Here is a 22,197-nt window from a genome sequence, read left to right as displayed (position 1 = left end):
GGGTGCTGGTGTCGGTGCCGCAGCTGAGCTGCTCGGCCAGCCCCTGCCTCCTCCCAGCGCTGCTCCGGGCCAGCACAGCTCCGTCCTGCCGGCACTGGTGGCTGTTGGCTCCAAGTGGCCAACATTCCGAGCCCAACGGACACTGGGGGGGTGCGGGGGTGGCACTGGGAGGGCCCTGGGCTGGGGGTTCTCTCCAGTAGGGCCATGTCTCTCTTGCACTGGGCAGCCCCGAGCAGGACACAGCAGAGGGGCAGGACCACCTCCCTCCACCTGCTGCCAATGCTTTGCCTCCTGCAGCCCAGCAGGCAGTTAGCCTTCTTGGCCCCAAGGCCACTTGGCTGGCTCCAATTTGGGGGTCAGCTTGGGCTCCACCAAGAGCCCAGCTGTCTGCACAGCTGCTTTCCAGCTGGCTGTGCCCCAGCCTGCACTGCTGCAAGGGCTTCTTCCTCCCCAGCTGCAGGACTTTGCTCTTGCCCTTGTTGAGCTGCATGAGACTCCTGCCAGCCCCTTTCTCCAGCCTCTCAAGGGCCCTCTGCTTGGCGGCAGCACCACGCTCCGCCGCGTGAGCCTCTCCTCCCAGCTGTGTGCCATCTGCAAGCTGTCTGAGGGGACACTCTGCCCCATCATCCAGATCACCGACCGTGAACGGGACCCGCAGAGTGCAGCCCGGGGCCTTGCAGACATGCACGTTGATATGCCATACCTTGTCACAGAAGGTTCAGAAATGTAGGGGGAAAAGCCACGTTATTTTTTTCTCTTCTAGATACAGGGCTTCCCCTTTTGATTCCTGCAAGCTCTTAAAAGTCGTTCAAGCATCTGTCTCATTTTTCATTGGAACGTCATGTCTCTTCATAGCGCTGATCTTATGTGTACCGTCGGATGGGGCTGGACTCTCGTATAGATCATTTAGGGAGTAAGTAGCTTAGGTTATTAGAGAGCAGATTATCTGCATTCATTGTGCCTAAACTGGTGACAGGAGGTTGCACCTAGCTCTTGAGCCAAAGGATCCCAATCAAAGGTGCCTATGGACCTCCGTGGGCTATTGATCAGCAGATTGAATTGACCGTGGTGCAAAAAGAAAAGGTACGTGAGAAAGGCATATTCTGCCTCGACTGCTACAACGCGTGTTTGAGGAGCTCTGACGAGAAATCATCCACGCCCCTCCACCCGCCCCCTTCCTTAGAAGTAAAAAGCACGAGAGAAAACAGATTCAACTTGTAGAGCAATCGGGCTTTTACGAGCCAAGTCCATTGCCCTCTGTCATTCCCATTCAATCAGCCACCTTGCCTGACATTCTGCCTCTACTCGGTACCAACAGGAGACTCTTCCGGGAAAAATGAAAGAAAGAAAAAAAACTTGCTGTCCAGCCAGTGGCCTGTGCTATGCTGCGGAAGATGTAGAATTCCTCTCTGATCCAGAACTTTCCGCCTAGAGCCAAAACGTTGGTGAGGTTTTCCTCCATCTCGACCCCTCGCTGGTGCCTCTTCCCCAGGGAAAGTCTTTCCTCTGTCACCCCGTGGGCACAGCTGGGCACAGCTGGGCACAGGCAACGCAAGCCCCAAGCCTCAGGCACCATGCGAGGCCCCCAGCGTCCTTGAGCCATGAGCAAGATCTGCAGCTGCTTTTCAGCTGGAGGAGAAGGGTTGTTCACAGACATGGGTGCACATGGCAGAGGCGATTCCAGAAGAGCCCCAGTGGCTCAAAGCTTTCCGTGTCCTGCGTTGGTGCTTTTCAGGACCAGCTGCTGGGTCCACTTGCACCGAGGCTAGCGAGAGCTGCAGTTCAGGTAGGGAATTCAGAAAACCCTCTTTCCACAGCCCCAGTGAGGGGAACAATTAACCCATGGTGGGTCACTGGGGCCAGTTCAGATCCACTGCCCACTGCTATCTATCAGCTTGGTTGATGACGTGCTGAGAAAAAGATTTCAACACCGATTTCTACTCTCAACAGCTAGGGAATCAACAATACCCTGACTAGAAGAACTACTGAACTGGAAGCTACATCCAGATCTTAACCACGGCAGCCTTGGTTTGGAAGGAGGCAAACAGATAATACTTAAATCACGATCGAGTGCTAAGTCCGTGCTTCTGAGGAGCTAAGACCTTCCCACCGAGACAAGGACTGTGGCCGATTCTTGCAACAGTTGTGCCTCGCGCCACCTTTCTACCTTTGTCAATCACTTCTGCCCCGAGAGGACCAGAGGAAAGGGGCACAGATGAAAACACACGCTCTTCCAGCTGCACATGAGAAACCCATATTGGACTGTTAGGGTGATCTACTTTACTGGCTCTGGGTGACCCTGCTTGAGCAGGCGGGCTGGACCAGATGACCTGCAGAGGGCCCTGCTGCGGCAGGGCTGCGGCACAAAATGGGATTTCTGAAGTAATAGCAGACAATTCACTCGTCTGGTCAGTCCAAAAGCCAGGTGGAAGATGGCGTCTGACAATTGATTATAGGCACTTAAATGCCAACACAGCTCTGCAAACGGCTGCAGCACCTAATATTGCAGCTTTAACAGCCACGTGATGACAAGCAGCCGCACGCCCACGGATGGCAGTGCTAGATGTGAAGGATATGTCCTTTGTGGTCCCCTGGCAGAAGAAGGAGAAAGAGACATTTGCTTTGCCTTGGGAAGGTAGACAATACACCCGTAACAGACTCCCACAGGGTGTAAACAGCCACCTGCAATTGCTCAGGCTGCACTTGCTGAACTCTTTCAAACAGTCTCACTCCTTCAAGATGTGAAACTGTACCAACACAGAGATGATATCCTAATCGGAGGGAGGTCCCCTGAAAGGGTGGGGGAAGCGGGGGCAGCAGCAGTGTGGCAAACACTACAGAAAGCAGAAGTTGAAATTCCACCCCAAAATTGTCAGGGACCGAGTAGAGAAGTAAAATTTGTAGGTCCTTGGTGGACTGCAGGTAGTGCAGCAATCCCGCTGGACACCTGAAGTAAAACAGAACAATTGCAGATGCCCCAGCCTAGGAGGGAATTACAACAACTTTGGGGTACTGGAGGGTGCTGGAAAAAACAGGTACCTGGGTTTTCTATTATTGCTCGCTCACTGTACTCACTTTTACGAAAGGGAACCCGGTGGGAGTAGAACCCAGAGCATGAAGAGGCAGTCAAGGCACCAATACAAAAATCCAAGCCATAGCAGTCACCGGGGGGCCAGCACACCCCCGCGACCCTATTGTAGCAGAACGGGCTTTTGCAGAAGACGGTACTTCTTGCAATCTATTCCAGACTGGGCCGAGCAGGCCAAAACCACCTCTCATGTTTATTAGGGAATAATAAATCAGGGAAGACAAGGAGGGCACCTTGCCCACTGCAATGCCAGAGGAAATTTGGGAGGACGCGACTCAAGTTGAAAGGAAACTCCAGTCCTGCTGGCATCTACCCCATCATTGCGCTGGGATTAAATGGCAATGGAACTGTCCCCTAATGTTTGTCATGTTGAAATACATCCTGAGGAAACCCCTGAAACTGTACCTGTGTACGTTGGAAGCGGATGTGTTTGTATGAGAACCCTTTGTGAGTCTCTATTTCCAGACAAGACCACTGTAGATATATACAGTCGCTCAAATATCTGTACTTGTCATTTTACCAAAATCAGAGGATGCCGCTTTAACTATCCCGCTCCTGTCACAACTCACCAATTGGTACAGCCTAACTCTACAGCCTATCACGATTTATCGCCTACGCCTACTGGAATGAATCTCACATTGGTGAGAAAACTGGTGCAACACGATGACCCGAGTCAATTGCTAAAGCGAATTTGGAATAACGGCCAAAACCCCTAATTCCTGTCCATCACGACGCAGCGGAGATACACCATGTCCCAGAAAGAGCGAAGAAAGATGGAAAACATCACTGGTGGGAAACTCCTTCTGGATGGTCCCCAACAGCAACTGGAATTTTGAATTGGATGCTCCGTCCAGTTGTAGTTTTGTCAATGTTGACCTTATTGTGTTTCTTGCTTATAATCATTCTGTATCTCAGAGTTGGGCAAAAAATGAAACAAACCAAATCAGTCCAGCAGGTAAAATGGATACAATCAACTGATTCCGTATGAAACCTGGTAACCTGTAGGTAACCTGTATGTAATCAAACCTGAGTGTAGCTGGGCCGTGAACTCCTCTAGTTGCAATCTGTCCCCTGAACACCCACAAAGGAGCAGAGTGACAAAGTGAGCATGGATGCACATCAGCTTGGAACAGCGATCGTGCGACTGACACACGAATAGCGGGTGGCTTTTCCAAGACTCATTTCTCAAGGCACAGAGGAAGTTGTGGGTACAAGGAATCTCCGGCATACCTTTTCTATCGCGTGTAATTTGACTCCAGGCCAACCACTTTATCCTATAAATATGACAGCCTAAGCGAGCCTTCTTGGAGCCCTCCCTGCTAGGCAGCGTGGCTGCATGGCAGCCATCTCCCCTCGAGCTGGGACACCTCTCAAGGTTGCTCCTCGAGGAACAGAGACCTTCCACCAGCAACAGGTCTCTGCTAAGCGACCAGTGTCGTGCCTAACCTTGTAGGATGGTAACTTGGATTTTGCCTTAGTAACTTTGATTGCATGCTGAATTGGTGCTACTGCAAACATTACATAAACATGGCATGTACGACCACTTGGAAATGAAACGTTGATCAAGTCAGAGACGAAGACTGGACCTAGCTGCACCTAAGCTCCATCAGGAGTTCAGAAAGCAAGGGGGTCTCCCCTGAACCTCATGACTCAGCGGGAGGGTGTGCCTTACTCTCTGCATCGCCGGTCTCTCTGTGAAGCATTCTAACTCGAGTGTGTCTCAGTTTTCCTTTCTATGACTCTACCAGGCAGTACTTAGCAGAGGGAACCTTGCCATCGAACTTGGTGAAGTTACGCTATTAAAAACCTGCTCTTAGAAACACTTTTGCTGATACCTTTGTTGGCGATTTCTTAAGTGTCCGAAACCACCTATTTGCGACACCTCCCAGACTCAGCCATTCTGTGTGATTCTGTGCGATTCTGTGCTTTGCTTTGACTCCTAAAGCCTCTGAACTCAGCCCTGATGCCTGCTGGAAAGGATTCCGGGACAAGGGATGACCCCAAACTCCTGCCCTAGGATTCATCACCAAACAACGGCTCCCCACTCCAGAATATCGTCTGGCAGACACAGTCAGAAGAGAGAAAAGATCCTTTTATTGCAAACATCCACTGCGGGCGGGGGGGCCCAGGAGTCACAGGGGTTCAGGCAGTAACAGGACATGGGCACCTGCAAGGACAGAGTCAGAAAGCACTGATAAACCACAAAGGCAGGAAGGGGCAGGATTTGGTTGCCCTTTCTTTGGGGAACACCTCCGACGAGGAACTGTTTACGGCCCAGAAGAGAGAGCTCTTGCTGGCCTTGGCTACGGCATGGCTCTGGCGCCTCGTCCCCATGGGTAATGCCCTTAGAGACCTGTGCGCCTGCAGAGCTGCACAGTGCCCCTGTGCCACGCAGCAGGGCTCGATGGGGAGCCCTGGGCAGCTGCCAGGGAGTTATTTGCAAACCCTGCGCAGCACCATCCCTCGCCCTCCCCTGGTACACACCTGGGCTTCTTCACCTGCTGGACCTTCCTGCTTTTTTTCACTTTTCGATCCCCCCCAACGCTTTCTCTCTTCCTTCTTTTCTTGTCTCCTTGGCATTCCCTCTCCTCTGCCCAGGCCTCTTCTCTCTTTCTTTGTCTTTGGTTTCCCGTTTCCTGGGGGCAGCCTGCAAACCTTTCCATCCCACAGTGGGATTAGACAGGTCAAGCCAGCATCAACTGGAATCAGTGCTGGGTTTAAGCAAAGCTGACTCCTTTTACCTTCTTTCCTCCAAAAGGCTCTTCAGTTCTTCTGCACAGGCCAGGGGGTCTGCCGTGGTCTCTGGGGTGGTTGGAGGCACAGCAACGGGTGCCTAACAGAGAAATGCTGGCGTGAGCAGGTGGCAAGGGACGCCCTGGAGCAGCAAGTGACTGCTTGCTCCCTTAGCTCTCCAGAGAAGATCCCTTTGGCTGGTTTGCATTAGCCCTTTCTTCCAAGGGCCTCCCTTTGGAACACACTGTTCACACGAGTGCGTGACACTCCATTAATTTGGGGGGGCATTCAGCAGGGAGCCTGCGATCCCCCTGCGGGCCAGAAAGGGCTGGCCCACTTCATTCTGGCGCGGTTTCTGCTGCCCTCCCGAGACAGAGCTCTGCGGATAGCCCTTTGGTGCAACACCACCAATACCCCGGTGGGAGGCTTTGCTTTTCAAATCTCTCTTTCTCTAGGTATTTCGGAGATATCGCCTTTGATTAAGCACATGCCTAACACAGTGGAGAGGCAACCTTTCCAGTTTTACTGGAGAAAAATAAAACCAGCCAAAGCCACCAGAGATGGAGTGCCAGGAAGAGGCAGAGCAGCTACTTGGACTCATCAGCAACTACCCTCCTACCCGAGATCACCTTGTCCCAGTGGTTGTGGAGCTGCCATACCTCTGCCGTTTCCCATCCTGCATCCGTGTCTGCCCCTGCTGCTCTCTGGAGGACGAGCAGAGAGGGTGGTGCGTCCGGGAAGGCGCTTGCCTGCTGCTCCATGTCTGCTTGGCCTGCAGGGCCACGTTGCTCTTCCAAAGACAGCTCTGGAAAGCGAAAGCAAAAGCATGTGCAGCAAAGTGACTTGTTGGAAGCAGACATCGGCTAAAGCCAGTCCAGCCCCAAGCCCTACAGCAGCATTCTGCTCACGCTCTGACAGCCCTCAGTCCCTCCTCCTACCTGTGGATCTGTCCATGGGTGCTGGCGACGCCTGGGCTGATGGACAGGAGAGGCCAGCCACCTCCTCCGCAAAGATGTCACCGCAGTTTTCAATCATAAACTCCACCAGCACGTTCACCTGCACACATCAGAGCCTTGGTCTCAAGCCAGGTGCCTGAACATGTATCCAGCAGCCTTTGCCACTCCTGAGCCTGGCCTCTGTGCAGCAGGCTGTGGCTGCGGGGCTGCTCTTGCTGGCAGCCACGCCAGCAGCATTTGCTCAAGAGAGCAGGCAGCCAGGGACCTCTGAAGAGCCAAGCTCTGATGGGCTGGGAAGGCTGCAGCCCGCTGCTCAATGGAGCGTACCTTCTGAGTCACCTCCAGCATGGCCTGCAGAGGGAGCAGGTCCTCGTTGGGTGGGCTCAGCAGGTTTGGCCCAAGGCAGATGGCCAGGTTGCTGGAGGTCATCCTGCTGGTGGAGGTGTTGTGGCCGATGTGCTGGAGGAGGGACAGCAGGCGCTTGAGGAGGAGGAGGTTGGCTGCAGGCAACTTGTGGGCCACCCTGAGGGAACAGGAACACAACGTCACTCAAGCAGATTAAGTTGCCCACAGGTGTCCCCCAGGCTTGCCCAAGGCAGGTGGGAGCCAGCGGCTGTGTTGCGCAGCTTTGCAGGTGCTCTCAGCCAGCGGTCAGGGCTCCAGCTCAACAGGCAGGCTGCTGCCCACACTTACGCTTTCAGCTCTTCGATCTTGTCCTCCTGGCAGGTCTTCTGCATGGCTGCCATCCAGTCTTCGTAAAGGTCTGTCACGAGCAGCTTGGCAGGGATGCTTCTCAGGAAGTCCTGCAATGCCAAGGGCATTCAGGTGAGCCTCTGAACACTCCAGACATGCCAGGAGCTCTTCCAGCTGCAGGTCAGAAGCACTCACCTTCAAGATGACGGCCAGCAGCAGCGCAGGCTGGCTTCCCAGGTCGACGTCCGCGCCGCGGTCCAGGGCCTCGCGCAGCTCCCGAAGCTCTGTCCCACTGGCCGCCATGCGGAATATGCCCTCCGTCGCTGGTCCTTGCTGGTGCAGGACAGCCATCAGCTCCTGCAGGAGAGGCAGGAGGAGAGTTACTTGGCTGAGGAGCTGCCTTGCAAAAGCGGTGGCCGGGACCAGAGTTCAGCCCCAGCCTGTGCTCCCTCCTGCTGCAAAGGGGCTGAAAGCAGAAGCATGAGCCATGGGTGAAGAGCCCAATGCCCCATCTGCGGAGCCCCTGGGCACACCGGCTCTGGAGCAGTCGGAGGGCTGGGGACCACAGGGGTGCAGGCTGGCTTGCCTGGATGGGCCGGGGCAGCGTGCCGTCCTCCCCGCAGAGGGCTGCCAGGGGCTGCCCAAAAGCGGCCTGCTGCAGCCGGAGCCCGCCTGCCCTGGCGCCTGGGCAGTGGCCGAGCTGCGCCGCAGAGCAAAGGGCCAGGGCAGCCCCCTCCTCCTCCTCCTGCTGCTGCTGCTGCTCCCTCCTGCTGCAAAGGGAAAGAGAGCGAGAGCCCATCAATGGAGACGGCCAGGCCAGCGCTCCCGCAGCCTGCCCTGCCCTGCCCTGCCCTGCCTGCCCTGCCTGCAGCGTGGTGCTGAGCGCTGCGGCAGGACGGGCAGGGAGCCAGCAGCTGGAAAGGCGGCTGCGGCTCGCAGGCTGCTGAGAGCCGTCGTGCCAGCGGGACAGCCTGTCCCAGCCCTCGGCCTGCCCTCCTCCAAGCTGTGGGCAGCAGCAGAGGCTCCGTGTCCCCGCAGAACCACATCCAGCTGTCACTGCCCAGCGGCTGCCCTTGCTCGTCCAGGTGACGTCCTCCCTTGGGCTGCCACACCTGCATGGCGACACTCAGGGGACAAGTGAGCACAGCTCAACCGGTGGCAGGACGTTGCCTTTCTTTCCAAAACTCACCTGCTGAGTGGCCAAGTCCCCCTCTGTTTCTAGCTGGGTCTGTCGGAGGCCCTTGCTTGGGATCAGCCTGCAAGAAGCAGGCTGTGCTTAGAGAGCAGCCCCGCAGCAGAAAGGGCCACCGGCGAGCTGCCACCCGGCACCAGCAGCCTGAGCGTGGCGGAGCTGGGACCCTCCGCCCTCCCAGGCTCTCTGCTCTGCACCGCAGGTTTCCTCCCAGCGCTGCCAGTGCGGATTTGCCCGCATTCCTGGTAGCCTTCCAACCCTCTCCGCTCGCTCCCAAAGAGGCACCACGGGACCCTCCCTCCCTCCCGCACAAGCTCACCCCACTCGCCGCACATCCCTGGCACCTCGGCACAGCCAGAGGTGGGTGAAAGGCAGCCATTCTCACCTCTGCCTGGCCCTCCATCAGCCTCTCCAGGCTCCTGGCGCTCAATGTCCTCCACTGGGCAAGAGAGGAGGAGTGGAAGAAGGTGAGCAGCAATGCCTCTGATGCTCGGCTGGAGGAGCAGTGCCTGGGGACAGAGCCCAGAGCAGAGAGACACTCACGGCATGGCGGCGACTCAGCTCCTTCTCCAGGGCTTTGATCAACGGCAGGCGGGTCACCCGGGCTCTCTTTGCTCCTTCTGGTGTCCTGTGCAGCGGGAAGGGACAGGGAGAGAGCTGGGTGAGCCCCAAGCTGCCTCTTCTCTCTTGTCAGGCAGCTCTGCCCGACAGCTGCCCGCAGCCGCGGGGGCACCTCTCCCCAGCTGGGGAGCTGTGTTCCCCTGTGCGGCTGCACCTGGAGCATCCCCGCGGCTTACCCCAGCAGTGTGCCCACCCACAGCTCCTTCAGGGCCCGGGAGCTGCAGAAAGAGAGGAGAAGCAGCATCAGGCCCCGCTGCCCCCAGCCCGTGGGCAGAGGCGGGTGCCTGCACAGCCCTGCCCCATGCAGAAGGACAGAGGGGCAGGACAGAGCCCCGTGGGGAAGGACAGAGGCACTGCCCAAGCCCTGGCTCCCTCTCTCCTGCCAGAGCAGCTGCTTTTGCCCTTCCCTTCCGGGGACCAAAAGGTGGTGGGGGGATGCAGGCCATGGAAATGCCCCCCAACCCGTCCCTGTGGGCGTGCTGCCCGCTCCCTGCCCGGGCTCTGCACGGAGGGCAGAGGCCATTCACAGGATGGCTGCCGGGGCGTGCTTGGGAACCTCTGCTGCCCTGCCATGGGACGTGGCACCGCGACTCACCCAAAAGTGGCAACACAGGAGCCGGTGGGCCAGGCGAGGATGAGGGAGGTCCTGTCCTCATCGCTGCCTTCCTCCTCCTCCTCTTCTTCCTGCCCCACTGCCTCCTTCCCGCCGCTCAGCACCCACAGCTCGTCCAGGGCCAGGCGGAGCTGTGGGCGCACGCTGGTGCCACGTCTGCAGAGAGGAGAGGCGGGCAGGGAGCTGGAGGTGGGCTCCTTGGGGTCCCCCCGGCGAGAGCCCTGCCATCTCACGTCCCGCATCCGTGTCTGCCCCTGCTGCTCTCTGGAGGACGAGCAGAGAGGGTGGTGCGTCCGGGAAGGCGCTTGCCTGCTGCTCCATGTCTGCTTGGCCTGCAGGGCCACGTTGCTCTTCCAAAGACAGCTCTGGAAAGCGAAAGCAAAAGCATGTGCAGCAAAGTGACTTGTTGGAAGCAGACATCGGCTAAAGCCAGTCCAGCCCCAAGCCCTACAGCAGCATTCTGCTCACGCTCTGACAGCCCTCAGTCCCTCCTCCTACCTGTGGATCTGTCCATGGGTGCTGGCGACGCCTGGGCTGATGGACAGGAGAGGCCAGCCACCTCCTCCGCAAAGATGTCACCGCAGTTTTCAATCATAAACTCCACCAGCACGTTCACCTGCACACATCAGAGCCTTGGTCTCAAGCCAGGTGCCTGAACATGTATCCAGCAGCCTTTGCCACTCCTGAGCCTGGCCTCTGTGCAGCAGGCTGTGGCTGCGGGGCTGCTCTTGCTGGCAGCCACGCCAGCAGCATTTGCTCAAGAGAGCAGGCAGCCAGGGACCTCTGAAGAGCCAAGCTCTGATGGGCTGGGAAGGCTGCAGCCCGCTGCTCAATGGAGCGTACCTTCTGAGTCACCTCCAGCATGGCCTGCAGAGGGAGCAGGTCCTCGTTGGGTGGGCTCAGCAGGTTTGGCCCAAGGCAGATGGCCAGGTTGCTGGAGGTCATCCTGCTGGTGGAGGTGTTGTGGCCGATGTGCTGGAGGAGGGACAGCAGGCGCTTGAGGAGGAGGAGGTTGGCTGCAGGCAACTTGTGGGCCACCCTGAGGGAACAGGAACACAACGTCACTCAAGCAGATTAAGTTGCCCACAGGTGTCCCCCAGGCTTGCCCAAGGCAGGTGGGAGCCAGCGGCTGTGTTGCGCAGCTTTGCAGGTGCTCTCAGCCAGCGGTCAGGGCTCCAGCTCAACAGGCAGGCTGCTGCCCACACTTACGCTTTCAGCTCTTCGATCTTGTCCTCCTGGCAGGTCTTCTGCATGGCTGCCATCCAGTCTTCGTAAAGGTCTGTCACGAGCAGCTTGGCAGGGATGCTTCTCAGGAAGTCCTGCAATGCCAAGGGCATTCAGGTGAGCCTCTGAACACTCCAGACATGCCAGGAGCTCTTCCAGCTGCAGGTCAGAAGCACTCACCTTCAAGATGACGGCCAGCAGCAGCGCAGGCTGGCTTCCCAGGTCGACGTCCGCGCCGCGGTCCAGGGCCTCGCGCAGCTCCCGAAGCTCTGTCCCACTGGCCGCCATGCGGAATATGCCCTCCGTCGCTGGTCCTTGCTGGTGCAGGACAGCCATCAGCTCCTGCAGGAGAGGCAGGAGGAGAGTTACTTGGCTGAGGAGCTGCCTTGCAAAAGCGGTGGCCGGGACCAGAGTTCAGCCCCAGCCTGTGCTCCCTCCTGCTGCAAAGGGGCTGAAAGCAGAAGCATGAGCCATGGGTGAAGAGCCCAATGCCCCATCTGCGGAGCCCCTGGGCACACCGGCTCTGGAGCAGTCGGAGGGCTGGGGACCACAGGGGTGCAGGCTGGCTTGCCTGGATGGGCCGGGGCAGCGTGCCGTCCTCCCCGCAGAGGGCTGCCAGGGGCTGCCCAAAAAGCGGCCTGCTGCAGCCGGAGCCCGCCTGCCCTGGCGCCTGGGCAGTGGCCGAGCTGCGCCGCAGAGCAAAGGGCCAGGGCAGCCCCCTCCTCCTCCTCCTGCTGCTGCTGCTGCTCCCTCCTGCTGCAAAGGGAAAGAGAGCGAGAGCCCATCAATGGAGACGGCCAGGCCAGCGCTCCCGCAGCCTGCCCTGCCCTGCCCTGCCCTGCCTGCCCTGCCTGCAGCGTGGTGCTGAGCGCTGCGGCAGGACGGGCAGGGAGCCAGCAGCTGGAAAGGCGGCTGCGGCTCGCAGGCTGCTGAGAGCCGTCGTGCCAGCGGGACAGCCTGTCCCAGCCCTCGGCCTGCCCTCCTCCAAGCTGTGGGCAGCAGCAGAGGCTCCGTGTCCCCGCAGAACCACATCCAGCTGTCACTGCCCAGCGGCTGCCCTTGCTCGTCCAGGTGACGTCCTCCCTTGGGCTGCCACACCTGCATGGCGACACTCAGGGGACAAGTGAGCACAGCTCAACCGGTGGCAGGACGTTGCCTTTCTTTCCAAAACTCACCTGCTGAGTGGCCAAGTCCCCCTCTGTTTCTAGCTGGGTCTGTCGGAGGCCCTTGCTTGGGATCAGCCTGCAAGAAGCAGGCTGTGCTTAGAGAGCAGCCCCGCAGCAGAAAGGGCCACCGGCGAGCTGCCACCCGGCACCAGCAGCCTGAGCGTGGCGGAGCTGGGACCCTCCGCCCTCCCAGGCTCTCTGCTCTGCACCGCAGGTTTCCTCCCAGCGCTGCCAGTGCGGATTTGCCCGCATTCCTGGTAGCCTTCCAACCCTCTCCGCTCGCTCCCAAAGAGGCACCACGGGACCCTCCCTCCCTCCCGCACAAGCTCACCCCACTCGCCGCACATCCCTGGCACCTCGGCACAGCCAGAGGTGGGTGAAAGGCAGCCATTCTCACCTCTGCCTGGCCCTCCATCAGCCTCTCCAGGCTCCTGGCGCTCAATGTCCTCCACTGGGCAAGAGAGGAGGAGTGGAAGAAGGTGAGCAGCAATGCCTCTGATGCTCGGCTGGAGGAGCAGTGCCTGGGGACAGAGCCCAGAGCAGAGAGACACTCACGGCATGGCGGCGACTCAGCTCCTTCTCCAGGGCTTTGATCGACGGCAGGCGGGTCACCCGGGCTCTCTTTGCTCCTTCTGGTGTCCTGTGCAGCGGGAAGGGACAGGGAGAGAGCTGGGTGAGCCCCAAGCTGCCTCTTCTCTCTTGTCAGGCAGCTCTGCCCGACAGCTGCCCGCAGCCGCGGGGGCACCTCTCCCCAGCTGGGGAGCTGTGTTCCCCTGTGCGGCTGCACCTGGAGCATCCCCCGGCTTACCCCAGCAGTGTGCCCACCCACAGCTCCTTCAGGGCCCGGGAGCTGCAGAAAGAGAGGAGAAGCAGCATCAGGCCCCGCTGCCCCCAGCCCGTGGGCAGAGGCGGGTGCCTGCACAGCCCTGCCCCATGCAGAAGGACAGAGGGGCAGGACAGAGCCCCGTGGGGAAGGACAGAGGCACTGCCCAAGCCCTGGCTCCCTCTCTCCTGCCAGAGCAGCTGCTTTTGCCCTTCCCTTCCGGGGACCAAAAGGTGGTGGGGGGATGCAGGCCATGGAAATGCCCCCCAACCCGTCCCTGTGGGCGTGCTGCCCGCTCCCTGCCCGGGCTCTGCACGGAGGGCAGAGGCCATTCACAGGATGGCTGCCGGGGCGTGCTTGGGAACCTCTGCTGCCCTGCCATGGGACGTGGCACCGCGACTCACCCAAAAGTGGCAACACAGGAGCCGGTGGGCCAGGCGAGGATGAGGGAGGTCCTGTCCTCATCGCTGCCTTCCTCCTCCTCCTCTTCTTCCTGCCCCACTGCCTCCTTCCCGCCGCTCAGCACCCACAGCTCGTCCAGGGCCAGGCGGAGCTGTGGGCGCACGCTGGTGCCACGTCTGCAGAGAGGAGAGGCGGGCAGGGAGCTGGAGGTGGGCTCCTTGGGGTCCCCCCGGCGAGAGCCCTGCCATCTCACGTCCCGCATCCGTGTCTGCCCCTGCTGCTCTCTGGAGGACGAGCAGAGAGGGTGGTGCGTCCGGGAAGGCGCTTGCCTGCTGCTCCATGTCTGCTTGGCCTGCAGGGCCACGTTGCTCTTCCAAAGACAGCTCTGGAAAGCGAAAGCAAAAGCATGTGCAGCAAAGTGACTTGTTGGAAGCAGACATCGGCTAAAGCCAGTCCAGCCCCAAGCCCTACAGCAGCATTCTGCTCACGCTCTGACAGCCCTCAGTCCCTCCTCCTACCTGTGGATCTGTCCATGGGTGCTGGCGACGCCTGGGCTGATGGACAGGAGAGGCCAGCCACCTCCTCCGCAAAGATGTCACCGCAGTTTTCAATCATAAACTCCACCAGCACGTTCACCTGCACACATCAGAGCCTTGGTCTCAAGCCAGGTGCCTGAACATGTATCCAGCAGCCTTTGCCACTCCTGAGCCTGGCCTCTGTGCAGCAGGCTGTGGCTGCGGGGCTGCTCTTGCTGGCAGCCACGCCAGCAGCATTTGCTCAAGAGAGCAGGCAGCCAGGGACCTCTGAAGAGCCAAGCTCTGATGGGCTGGGAAGGCTGCAGCCCGCTGCTCAATGGAGCGTACCTTCTGAGTCACCTCCAGCATGGCCTGCAGAGGGAGCAGGTCCTCGTTGGGTGGGCTCAGCAGGTTTGGCCCAAGGCAGATGGCCAGGTTGCTGGAGGTCATCCTGCTGGTGGAGGTGTTGTGGCCGATGTGCTGGAGGAGGGACAGCAGGCGCTTGAGGAGGAGGAGGTTGGCTGCAGGCAACTTGTGGGCCACCCTGAGGGAACAGGAACACAACGTCACTCAAGCAGATTAAGTTGCCCACAGGTGTCCCCCAGGCTTGCCCAAGGCAGGTGGGAGCCAGCGGCTGTGTTGCGCAGCTTTGCAGGTGCTCTCAGCCAGCGGTCAGGGCTCCAGCTCAACAGGCAGGCTGCTGCCCACACTTACGCTTTCAGCTCTTCGATCTTGTCCTCCTGGCAGGTCTTCTGCATGGCTGCCATCCAGTCTTCGTAAAGGTCTGTCACGAGCAGCTTGGCAGGGATGCTTCTCAGGAAGTCCTGCAATGCCAAGGGCATTCAGGTGAGCCTCTGAACACTCCAGACATGCCAGGAGCTCTTCCAGCTGCAGGTCAGAAGCACTCACCTTCAAGATGACGGCCAGCAGCAGCGCAGGCTGGCTTCCCAGGTCGACGTCCGCGCCGCGGTCCAGGGCCTCGCGCAGCTCCCGAAGCTCTGTCCCACTGGCCGCCATGCGGAATATGCCCTCCGTCGCTGGTCCTTGCTGGTGCAGGACAGCCATCAGCTCCTGCAGGAGAGGCAGGAGGAGAGTTACTTGGCTGAGGAGCTGCCTTGCAAAAGCGGTGGCCGGGACCAGAGTTCAGCCCCAGCCTGTGCTCCCTCCTGCTGCAAAGGGGCTGAAAGCAGAAGCATGAGCCATGGGTGAAGAGCCCAATGCCCCATCTGCGGAGCCCCTGGGCACACCGGCTCTGGAGCAGTCGGAGGGCTGGGGACCACAGGGGTGCAGGCTGGCTTGCCTGGATGGGCCGGGGCAGCGTGCCGTCCTCCCCGCAGAGGGCTGCCAGGGGCTGCCCAAAAAGCGGCCTGCTGCAGCCGGAGCCCGCCTGCCCTGGCGCCTGGGCAGTGGCCGAGCTGCGCCGCAGAGCAAAGGGCCAGGGCAGCCCCCTCCTCCTCCTCCTGCTGCTGCTGCTGCTCCCTCCTGCTGCAAAGGGAAAGAGAGCGAGAGCCCATCAATGGAGACGGCCAGGCCAGCGCTCCCGCAGCCTGCCCTGCCCTGCCCTGCCCTGCCTGCCCTGCCTGCAGCGTGGTGCTGAGCGCTGCGGCAGGACGGGCAGGGAGCCAGCAGCTGGAAAGGCGGCTGCGGCTCGCAGGCTGCTGAGAGCCGTCGTGCCAGCGGGACAGCCTGTCCCAGCCCTCGGCCTGCCCTCCTCCAAGCTGTGGGCAGCAGCAGAGGCTCCGTGTCCCCGCAGAACCACATCCAGCTGTCACTGCCCAGCGGCTGCCCTTGCTCGTCCAGGTGACGTCCTCCCTTGGGCTGCCACACCTGCATGGCGACACTCAGGGGACAAGTGAGCACAGCTCAACCGGTGGCAGGACGTTGCCTTTCTTTCCAAAACTCACCTGCTGAGTGGCCAAGTCCCCCTCTGTTTCTAGCTGGGTCTGTCGGAGGCCCTTGCTTGGGATCAGCCTGCAAGAAGCAGGCTGTGCTTAGAGAGCAGCCCCGCAGCAGAAAGGGCCACCGGCGAGCTGCCACCCGGCACCAGCAGCCTGAGCGTGGCGGAGCTGGGACCCTCCGCCCTCCCAGGCTCTCTGCTCTGCACCGCAGGTTTCCTCCCAGCGCTGCCAGTGCGGATTTGCCCGCATTCCTGGTAGCCTTCCAACCCTCTCCGCTCGCTCCCAAAGAGGCACCACGGGACCCTCCCTCCCTCCCGCACAAGCTCACCCCACTCGCCGCACATCCCTGGCACCTCGGCACAGCCAGAGGTGGGTGAAAGGCAGCCATTCTCACCTCTGCCTGGCCCTCCATCAGCCTCTCCAGGCTCCTGGCGCTCAATGTCCTCCACTGGGCAAGAGAGGAGGAGTGGAAGAAGGTGAGCAGCAATGCCTCTGATGCTCGGCTGGAGGAGCAGTGCCTGGGGACAGAGCCCAGAGCAGAGAGACACTCACGGCATGGCGGCGACTCAGCTCCTTCTCCAGGGCTTTGATCGACGGCAGGCGGGTCACCCGGGCTCTCTTTGCTCCTTCTGGTGTCCTGTGCAGCGGGAAGGGACAGGGAGAGAGCTGGGTGAGCCCCAAGCTGCCTCTTCTCTCTTGTCAGGCAGCTCTGCCCGACAGCTGCCCGCAGCCGCGGGGGCACCTCTCCCCAGCTGGGGAGCTGTGTTCCCCTGTGCGGCTGCACCTGGAGCATCCCCCGGCTTACCCCAGCAGTGTGCCCACCCACAGCTCCTTCAGGGCCCGGGAGCTGCAGAAAGAGAGGAGAAGCAGCATCAGGCCCCGCTGCCCCCCAGCCCGTGGGCAGAGGCGGGTGCCTGCACAGCCCTGCCCCATGCAGAAGGACAGAGGGGCAGGACAGAGCCCCGTGGGGAAGGACAGAGGCACTGCCCAAGCCCTGGCTCCCTCTCTCCTGCCAGAGCAGCTGCTTTTGCCCTTCCCTTCCGGGGACCAAAAGGTGGTGGGGGGATGCAGGCCATGGAAATGCCCCCCAACCCGTCCCTGTGGGCGTGCTGCCCGCTCCCTGCCCGGGCTCTGCACGGGGGGCAGAGGCCATTCACAGGATGGCTGCCGGGGCGTGCTTGGGAACCTCTGCTGCCCTGCCATGGGACGTGGCACCGCGACTCACCCAAAAGTGGCAACACAGGAGCCGGTGGGCCAGGCGAGGATGAGGGAGGTCCTGTCCTCATCGCTGCCTTCCTCCTCCTCCTCTTCTTCCTGCCCCGCTGCCTCCTTCCCGCCGCTCAGCACCCACAGCTTGTCCAGGGCCAGGCGGAGCTGTGGGCGCACGCTGGTGCCACGTCTGCAGAGAGGAGAGGCGGGCAGGGAGCTGGAGGTGGGCTCCTTGGGGTCCCCCCGGCGAGAGCCCTGTCCCTCGCCTGCCTTGGGACGCACAGGGGTGCATCCAGCAGCAAGGTGCTGGGGCCTGGGGCTGGTGGCAGGGTGTCCCTGCCCTGGTGGCAGGGCCAGGGCTGGGGAAAGGCAGCTGGGCTCTGAGGGTCTTACTGCAACTTGGCGATGACCAGTTCCTCCTGGAGGAGGAGAAGGCGCCTCTCGCTCCTCTTGCGGCCCCGGGTCAGCCGCACGTCTGCGCTCAGCACCACCTCGATGTCGCTGAGAGCCTCCCTGCAGAGCAGCGAGCGGCGGGCATGAGAAAGGCAGCTGCTGCAGGGCCCGGCCATGCCCGCGTGTCCCCGAGCCACAGGGAGAACCCACCTGGAGCCGCAGCAGCAGTTGGCCTGGCCCATCCCGCCTGGGACAGGAGGACCCTCGCCGTGCACCAAGGACACGGCCCAGGCGGCCACAGCGAGGATGGGAAGCGGGGTGCTGGTGTCGGTGCCGCAGCTGAGCTGCTCGGCCAGCCCCTGCCTCCTCCCAGCGCTGCTCCGGGCCAGCACAGCTCCGTCCTGCCGGCACTGGTGGCTGTTGGCTCCAAGTGGCCAACATTCCGAGCCCAACGGACACTGGGGGGGGGTGGGGGTGGCACTGGGAGGGCCCTGGGCTGGGGGTTCTCTCCAGTAGGGCCATGTCTCTCTTGCACTGGGCAGCCCCGAGCAGGACACAGCAGAGGGGCAGGACCACCTCCCTCCACCTGCTGCCAATGCTTTGCCTCCTGCAGCCCAGCAGGCAGTTAGCCTTCTTGGCCCCAAGGCCACTTGGCTGGCTCCAATTTGGGGGTCAGCTTGGGCTCCACCAAGAGCCCAGCTGTCTGCACAGCTGCTTTCCAGCTGGCTGTGCCCCAGCCTGCACTGCTGCAAGGGCTTCTTCCTCCCCAGCTGCAGGACTTTGCTCTTGCCCTTGTTGAGCTGCATGAGACTCCTGCCAGCCCCTTTCTCCAGCCTCTCAAGGGCCCTCTGCTTGGCAGCAGCACCACGCTCCGCCGCGTGAGCCTCTCCTCCCAGCTGTGTGCCATCTGCAAGCTGTCTGAGGGGACACTCTGCCCCATCATCCAGATCACCGACCGTGAACGGGACCCGCAGAGTGCAGCCCGGGGCCTTGCAGACATGCACGTTGATATGCCATACCTTGTCACAGAAGGTTCAGAAATGTAGGGGGAAAAGCCACGTTGTTTTTTTCTCTTCTAGATACAGGGCTTCCCCTTTTGATTCCTGCAAGCTCTTAAAAGTCGTTCAAGCATCTGTCTCATTTTTCATTGGAACGTCATGTCTCTTCATAGCGCTGATCTTATGTGTACCGTCGGATGGGGCTGGACTCTCGTATAGATCATTTAGGGAGTAAGTAGCTTAGGTTATTAGAGAGCAGATTATCTGCATTCATTGTGCCTAAACTGGTGACAGGAGGTTGCACCTAGCTCTTGAGCCAAAGGATCCCAATCAAAGGTGCCTATGGACCTCCGTGGGCTATTGATCAGCAGATTGAATTGACCGTGGTGCAAAAAGAAAAGGTACGTGAGAAAGGCATATTCTGCCTCGACTGCTACAACGCGTGTTTGAGGAGCTCTGACGAGAAATCATCCACGCCCCTCCACCCGCCCCCTTCCTTAGAAGTAAAAAGCACGAGAGAAAACAGATTCAACTTGTAGAGCAATCGGGCTTTTACGAGCCAAGTCCATTGCCCTCTGTCATTCCCATTCAATCAGCCACCTTGCCTGACATTCTGCCTCTACTCGGTACCAACAGGAGACTCCTCCGGGAAAAATGAAAGAAAGAAAAAAACTTGCTGTCCAGCCAGTGGCCTGTGCTATGCTGCGGAAGATGTAGAATTCCTCTCTGATCCAGAACTTTCCGCCTAGAGCCAAAACGTTGGTGAGGTTTTCCTCCATCTCGACCCCTCGCTGGTGCCTCTTCCCCAGGGAAAGTCTTTCCTCTGTCACCCCGTGGGCACAGCTGGGCACAGCTGGGCACAGGCAACGCAAGCCCCAAGCCTCAGGCACCATGCGAGGCCCCCAGCGTCCTTGAGCCATGAGCAAGATCTGCAGCTGCTTTTCAGCTGGAGGAGAAGGGTTGTTCACAGACATGGGTGCACATGGCAGAGGCGATTCCAGAAGAGCCCCAGTGGCTCAAAGCTTTCCGTGTCCTGCGTTGGTGCTTTTCAGGACCAGCTGCTGGGTCCACTTGCACCGAGGCTAGCGAGAGCTGCAGTTCAGGTAGGGAATTCAGAAAACCCTCTTTCCACAGCCCCAGTGAGGGGAACAATTAACCCATGGTGGGTCACTGGGGCCAGTTCAGATCCACTGCCCACTGCTATCTATCAGCTTGGTTGATGACGTGCTGAGAAAAAGATTTCAACACCGATTTCTACTCTCAACAGCTAGGGAATCAACAATACCCTGACTAGAAGAACTACTGAACTGGAAGCTACATCCAGATCTTAACCACGGCAGCCTTGGTTTGGAAGGAGGCAAACAGATAATACCTAAATCACGATCGAGTGCTAAGTCCGTGCTTCTGAGGAGCTAAGACCTTCCCACCGAGACAAGGACTGTGGCCGATTCTTGCAACAGTTGTGCCTCGCGCCACCTTTCTACCTTTGTCAATCACTTCTGCCCCGAGAGGACCAGAGGAAAGGGGCACAGATGAAAACACACGCTCTTCCAGCTGCACATGAGAAACCCATATTGGACTGTTAGGGTGATCTACTTTACTGGCTCTGGGTGACCCTGCTTGAGCAGGCGGGCTGGACCAGATGACCTGCAGAGGGCCCTGCTGCGGCAGGGCTGCGGCACAAAATGGGATTTCTGAAGTAATAGCAGACAATTCACTCGTCTGGTCAGTCCAAAAGCCAGGTGGAAGATGGCGTCTGACAATTGATTATAGGCACTTAAATGCCAACACAGCTCTGCAAACGGCTGCAGCACCTAATATTGCAGCTTTAACAGCCACGTGATGACAAGCAGCCGCACGCCCACGGATGGCAGTGCTAGATGTGAAGGATATGTCCTTTGTGGTCCCCTGGCAGAAGAAGGAGAAAGAGACATTTGCTTTGCCTTGGGAAGGTAGACAATACACCCGTAACAGACTCCCACAGGGTGTAAACAGCCACCTGCAATTGCTCAGGCTGCACTTGCTGAACTCTTTCAAACAGTCTCACTCCTTCAAGATGTGAAACTGTACCAACACAGAGATGATATCCTAATCGGAGGGAGGTCCCCTGAAAGGGTGGGGGAAGCGGGGGCAGCAGCAGTGTGGCAAACACTACAGAAAGCAGAAGTTGAAATTCCACCCCAAAATTGTCAGGGACCGAGTAGAGAAGTAAAATTTGTAGGTCCTTGGTGGACTGCAGGTAGTGCAGCAATCCCGCTGGACACCTGAAGTAAAACAGAACAATTGCAGATGCCCCAGCCTAGGAGGGAATTACAACAACTTTGGGGTACTGGAGGGTGCTGGAAAAAACAGGTACCTGGGTTTTCTATTATTGCTCGCTCACTGTACTCACTTTTACGAAAGGGAACCCGGTGGGAGTAGAACCCAGAGCATGAAGAGGCAGTCAAGGCACCAATACAAAAATCCAAGCCATAGCAGTCACCGGGGCCAGCACACCGCCGCGACCCTATTGTAGCAGAACGGGCTTTTGCAGAAGACGGTACTTCTTGCAATCTATTCCAGACTGGGCCGAGCAGGCCAAAACCACCTCTCATGTTTATTAGGGAATAATAAATCAGGGAAGACAAGGAGGGCACCTTGCCCACTGCAATGCCAGAGGAAATTTGGGAGGACGCGACTCAAGTTGAAAGGAAACTCCAGTCCTGCTGGCATCTACCCCATCATTGCGCTGGGATTAAATGGCAATGGAACTGTCCCCTAATGTTTGTCATGTTGAAATACATCCTGAGGAAACCCCTGAAACTGTACCTGTGTACGTTGGAAGCGGATGTGTTTGTATGAGAACCCTTTGTGAGTCTCTATTTCCAGACAAGACCACTGTAGATATATACAGTCGCTCAAATATCTGTACTTGTCATTTTACCAAAATCAGAGGATGCCGCTTTAACTATCCCGCTCCTGTCACAACTCACCAATTGGTACAGCCTAACTCTACAGCCTATCACGATTTATCGCCTACGCCTACTGGAATGAATCTCACATTGGTGAGAAAACTGGTGCAACACGATGACCCGAGTCAATTGCTAAAGCGAATTTGGAATAACGGCCAAAACCCCTAATTCCTGTCCATCACGACGCAGCGGAGATACACCATGTCCCAGAAAGAGCGAAGAAAGATGGAAAACATCACTGGTGGGAAACTCCTTCTGGATGGTCCCCAACAGCAACTGGAATTTTGAATTGGATGCTCCGTCCAGTTGTAGTTTTGTCAATGTTGACCTTATTGTGTTTCTTGCTTATAATCATTCTGTATCTCAGAGTTGGGCAAAAAATGAAACAAACCAAATCAGTCCAGCAGGTAAAATGGATACAATCAACTGATTCCGTATGAAACCTGGTAACCTGTAGGTAACCTGTATGTAATCAAACCTGAGTGTAGCTGGGCCGTGAACTCCTCTAGTTGCAATCTGTCCCCTGAACACCCACAAAGGAGCAGAGTGACAAAGTGAGCATGGATGCACATCAGCTTGGAACAGCGATCGTGCGACTGACACACGAATAGCGGGTGGCTTTTCCAAGACTCATTTCTCAAGGCACAGAGGAAGTTGTGGGTACAAGGAATCTCCGGCATACCTTTTCTATCGCGTGTAATTTGACTCCAGGCCAACCACTT

At 58.8% G+C, this 22,197-nt stretch overlaps 4 protein-coding genes across 4 annotated transcripts; all 4 read right to left on the bottom strand.

The window, feature by feature from the left end:
- Positions 1 to 5,433: 5,433 nt before the first annotated feature.
- On the bottom strand, positions 5,434 to 8,588 carry LOC148053146 (rho GTPase-activating protein 35-like). The gene is made up of 9 exons (XM_087774296.1): positions 8,583 to 8,588; positions 8,057 to 8,170; positions 7,666 to 7,827; positions 7,471 to 7,580; positions 7,105 to 7,300; positions 6,760 to 6,877; positions 6,481 to 6,626; positions 5,830 to 5,921; positions 5,434 to 5,743 (listed from the first exon to the last, which is right to left on the bottom strand). The coding sequence occupies exons 1-9, from the start codon at positions 8,586 to 8,588 to the stop codon at positions 5,434 to 5,436; spliced, it is 1,254 nt and encodes a 417-aa protein (XP_087630422.1).
- LOC148053145 (uncharacterized) lies at positions 8,268 to 12,224 on the bottom strand. The gene is made up of 12 exons (XM_087774295.1): positions 11,972 to 12,224; positions 11,692 to 11,876; positions 11,301 to 11,462; positions 11,106 to 11,215; positions 10,740 to 10,935; positions 10,395 to 10,512; positions 10,117 to 10,261; positions 9,879 to 10,052; positions 9,460 to 9,501; positions 9,206 to 9,290; positions 9,048 to 9,101; positions 8,268 to 8,726 (listed from the first exon to the last, which is right to left on the bottom strand). The coding sequence occupies exons 1-12, from the start codon at positions 12,222 to 12,224 to the stop codon at positions 8,619 to 8,621; spliced, it is 1,632 nt and encodes a 543-aa protein (XP_087630421.1). The 3' UTR covers positions 8,268 to 8,618.
- On the bottom strand, positions 11,902 to 15,859 carry LOC148053144 (uncharacterized). Its single transcript, XM_087774293.1, has 12 exons — positions 15,607 to 15,859; positions 15,327 to 15,511; positions 14,936 to 15,097; positions 14,741 to 14,850; positions 14,375 to 14,570; positions 14,030 to 14,147; positions 13,752 to 13,896; positions 13,514 to 13,687; positions 13,095 to 13,136; positions 12,842 to 12,926; positions 12,684 to 12,737; positions 11,902 to 12,362 (listed from the first exon to the last, which is right to left on the bottom strand). The coding sequence occupies exons 1-12, from the start codon at positions 15,857 to 15,859 to the stop codon at positions 12,255 to 12,257; spliced, it is 1,632 nt and encodes a 543-aa protein (XP_087630419.1). The 3' UTR covers positions 11,902 to 12,254.
- Positions 15,537 to 17,768, bottom strand: LOC148053143 (uncharacterized). Its single transcript, XM_087777317.1, has 7 exons — positions 17,737 to 17,768; positions 17,527 to 17,646; positions 17,150 to 17,323; positions 16,730 to 16,771; positions 16,477 to 16,561; positions 16,319 to 16,372; positions 15,537 to 15,997 (listed from the first exon to the last, which is right to left on the bottom strand). The coding sequence occupies exons 1-7, from the start codon at positions 17,766 to 17,768 to the stop codon at positions 15,890 to 15,892; spliced, it is 615 nt and encodes a 204-aa protein (XP_087633443.1). The 3' UTR covers positions 15,537 to 15,889.
- Positions 17,769 to 22,197: the final 4,429 nt, after the last annotated feature.

The sequence above is a fragment of the Nipponia nippon genome, unplaced genomic scaffold (genome assembly GCF_047370975.1).
Source record: "Nipponia nippon isolate SJK-2023a ecotype South Korea unplaced genomic scaffold, ASM4737097v1 scaffold_4, whole genome shotgun sequence".
In the NCBI taxonomy this organism is placed as follows: domain Eukaryota; kingdom Metazoa; phylum Chordata; class Aves; order Pelecaniformes; family Threskiornithidae; genus Nipponia; species Nipponia nippon.
Note: the sequence above shows the minus strand (reverse complement) of the source record. Positions and strands in the feature narration are given on the sequence as shown.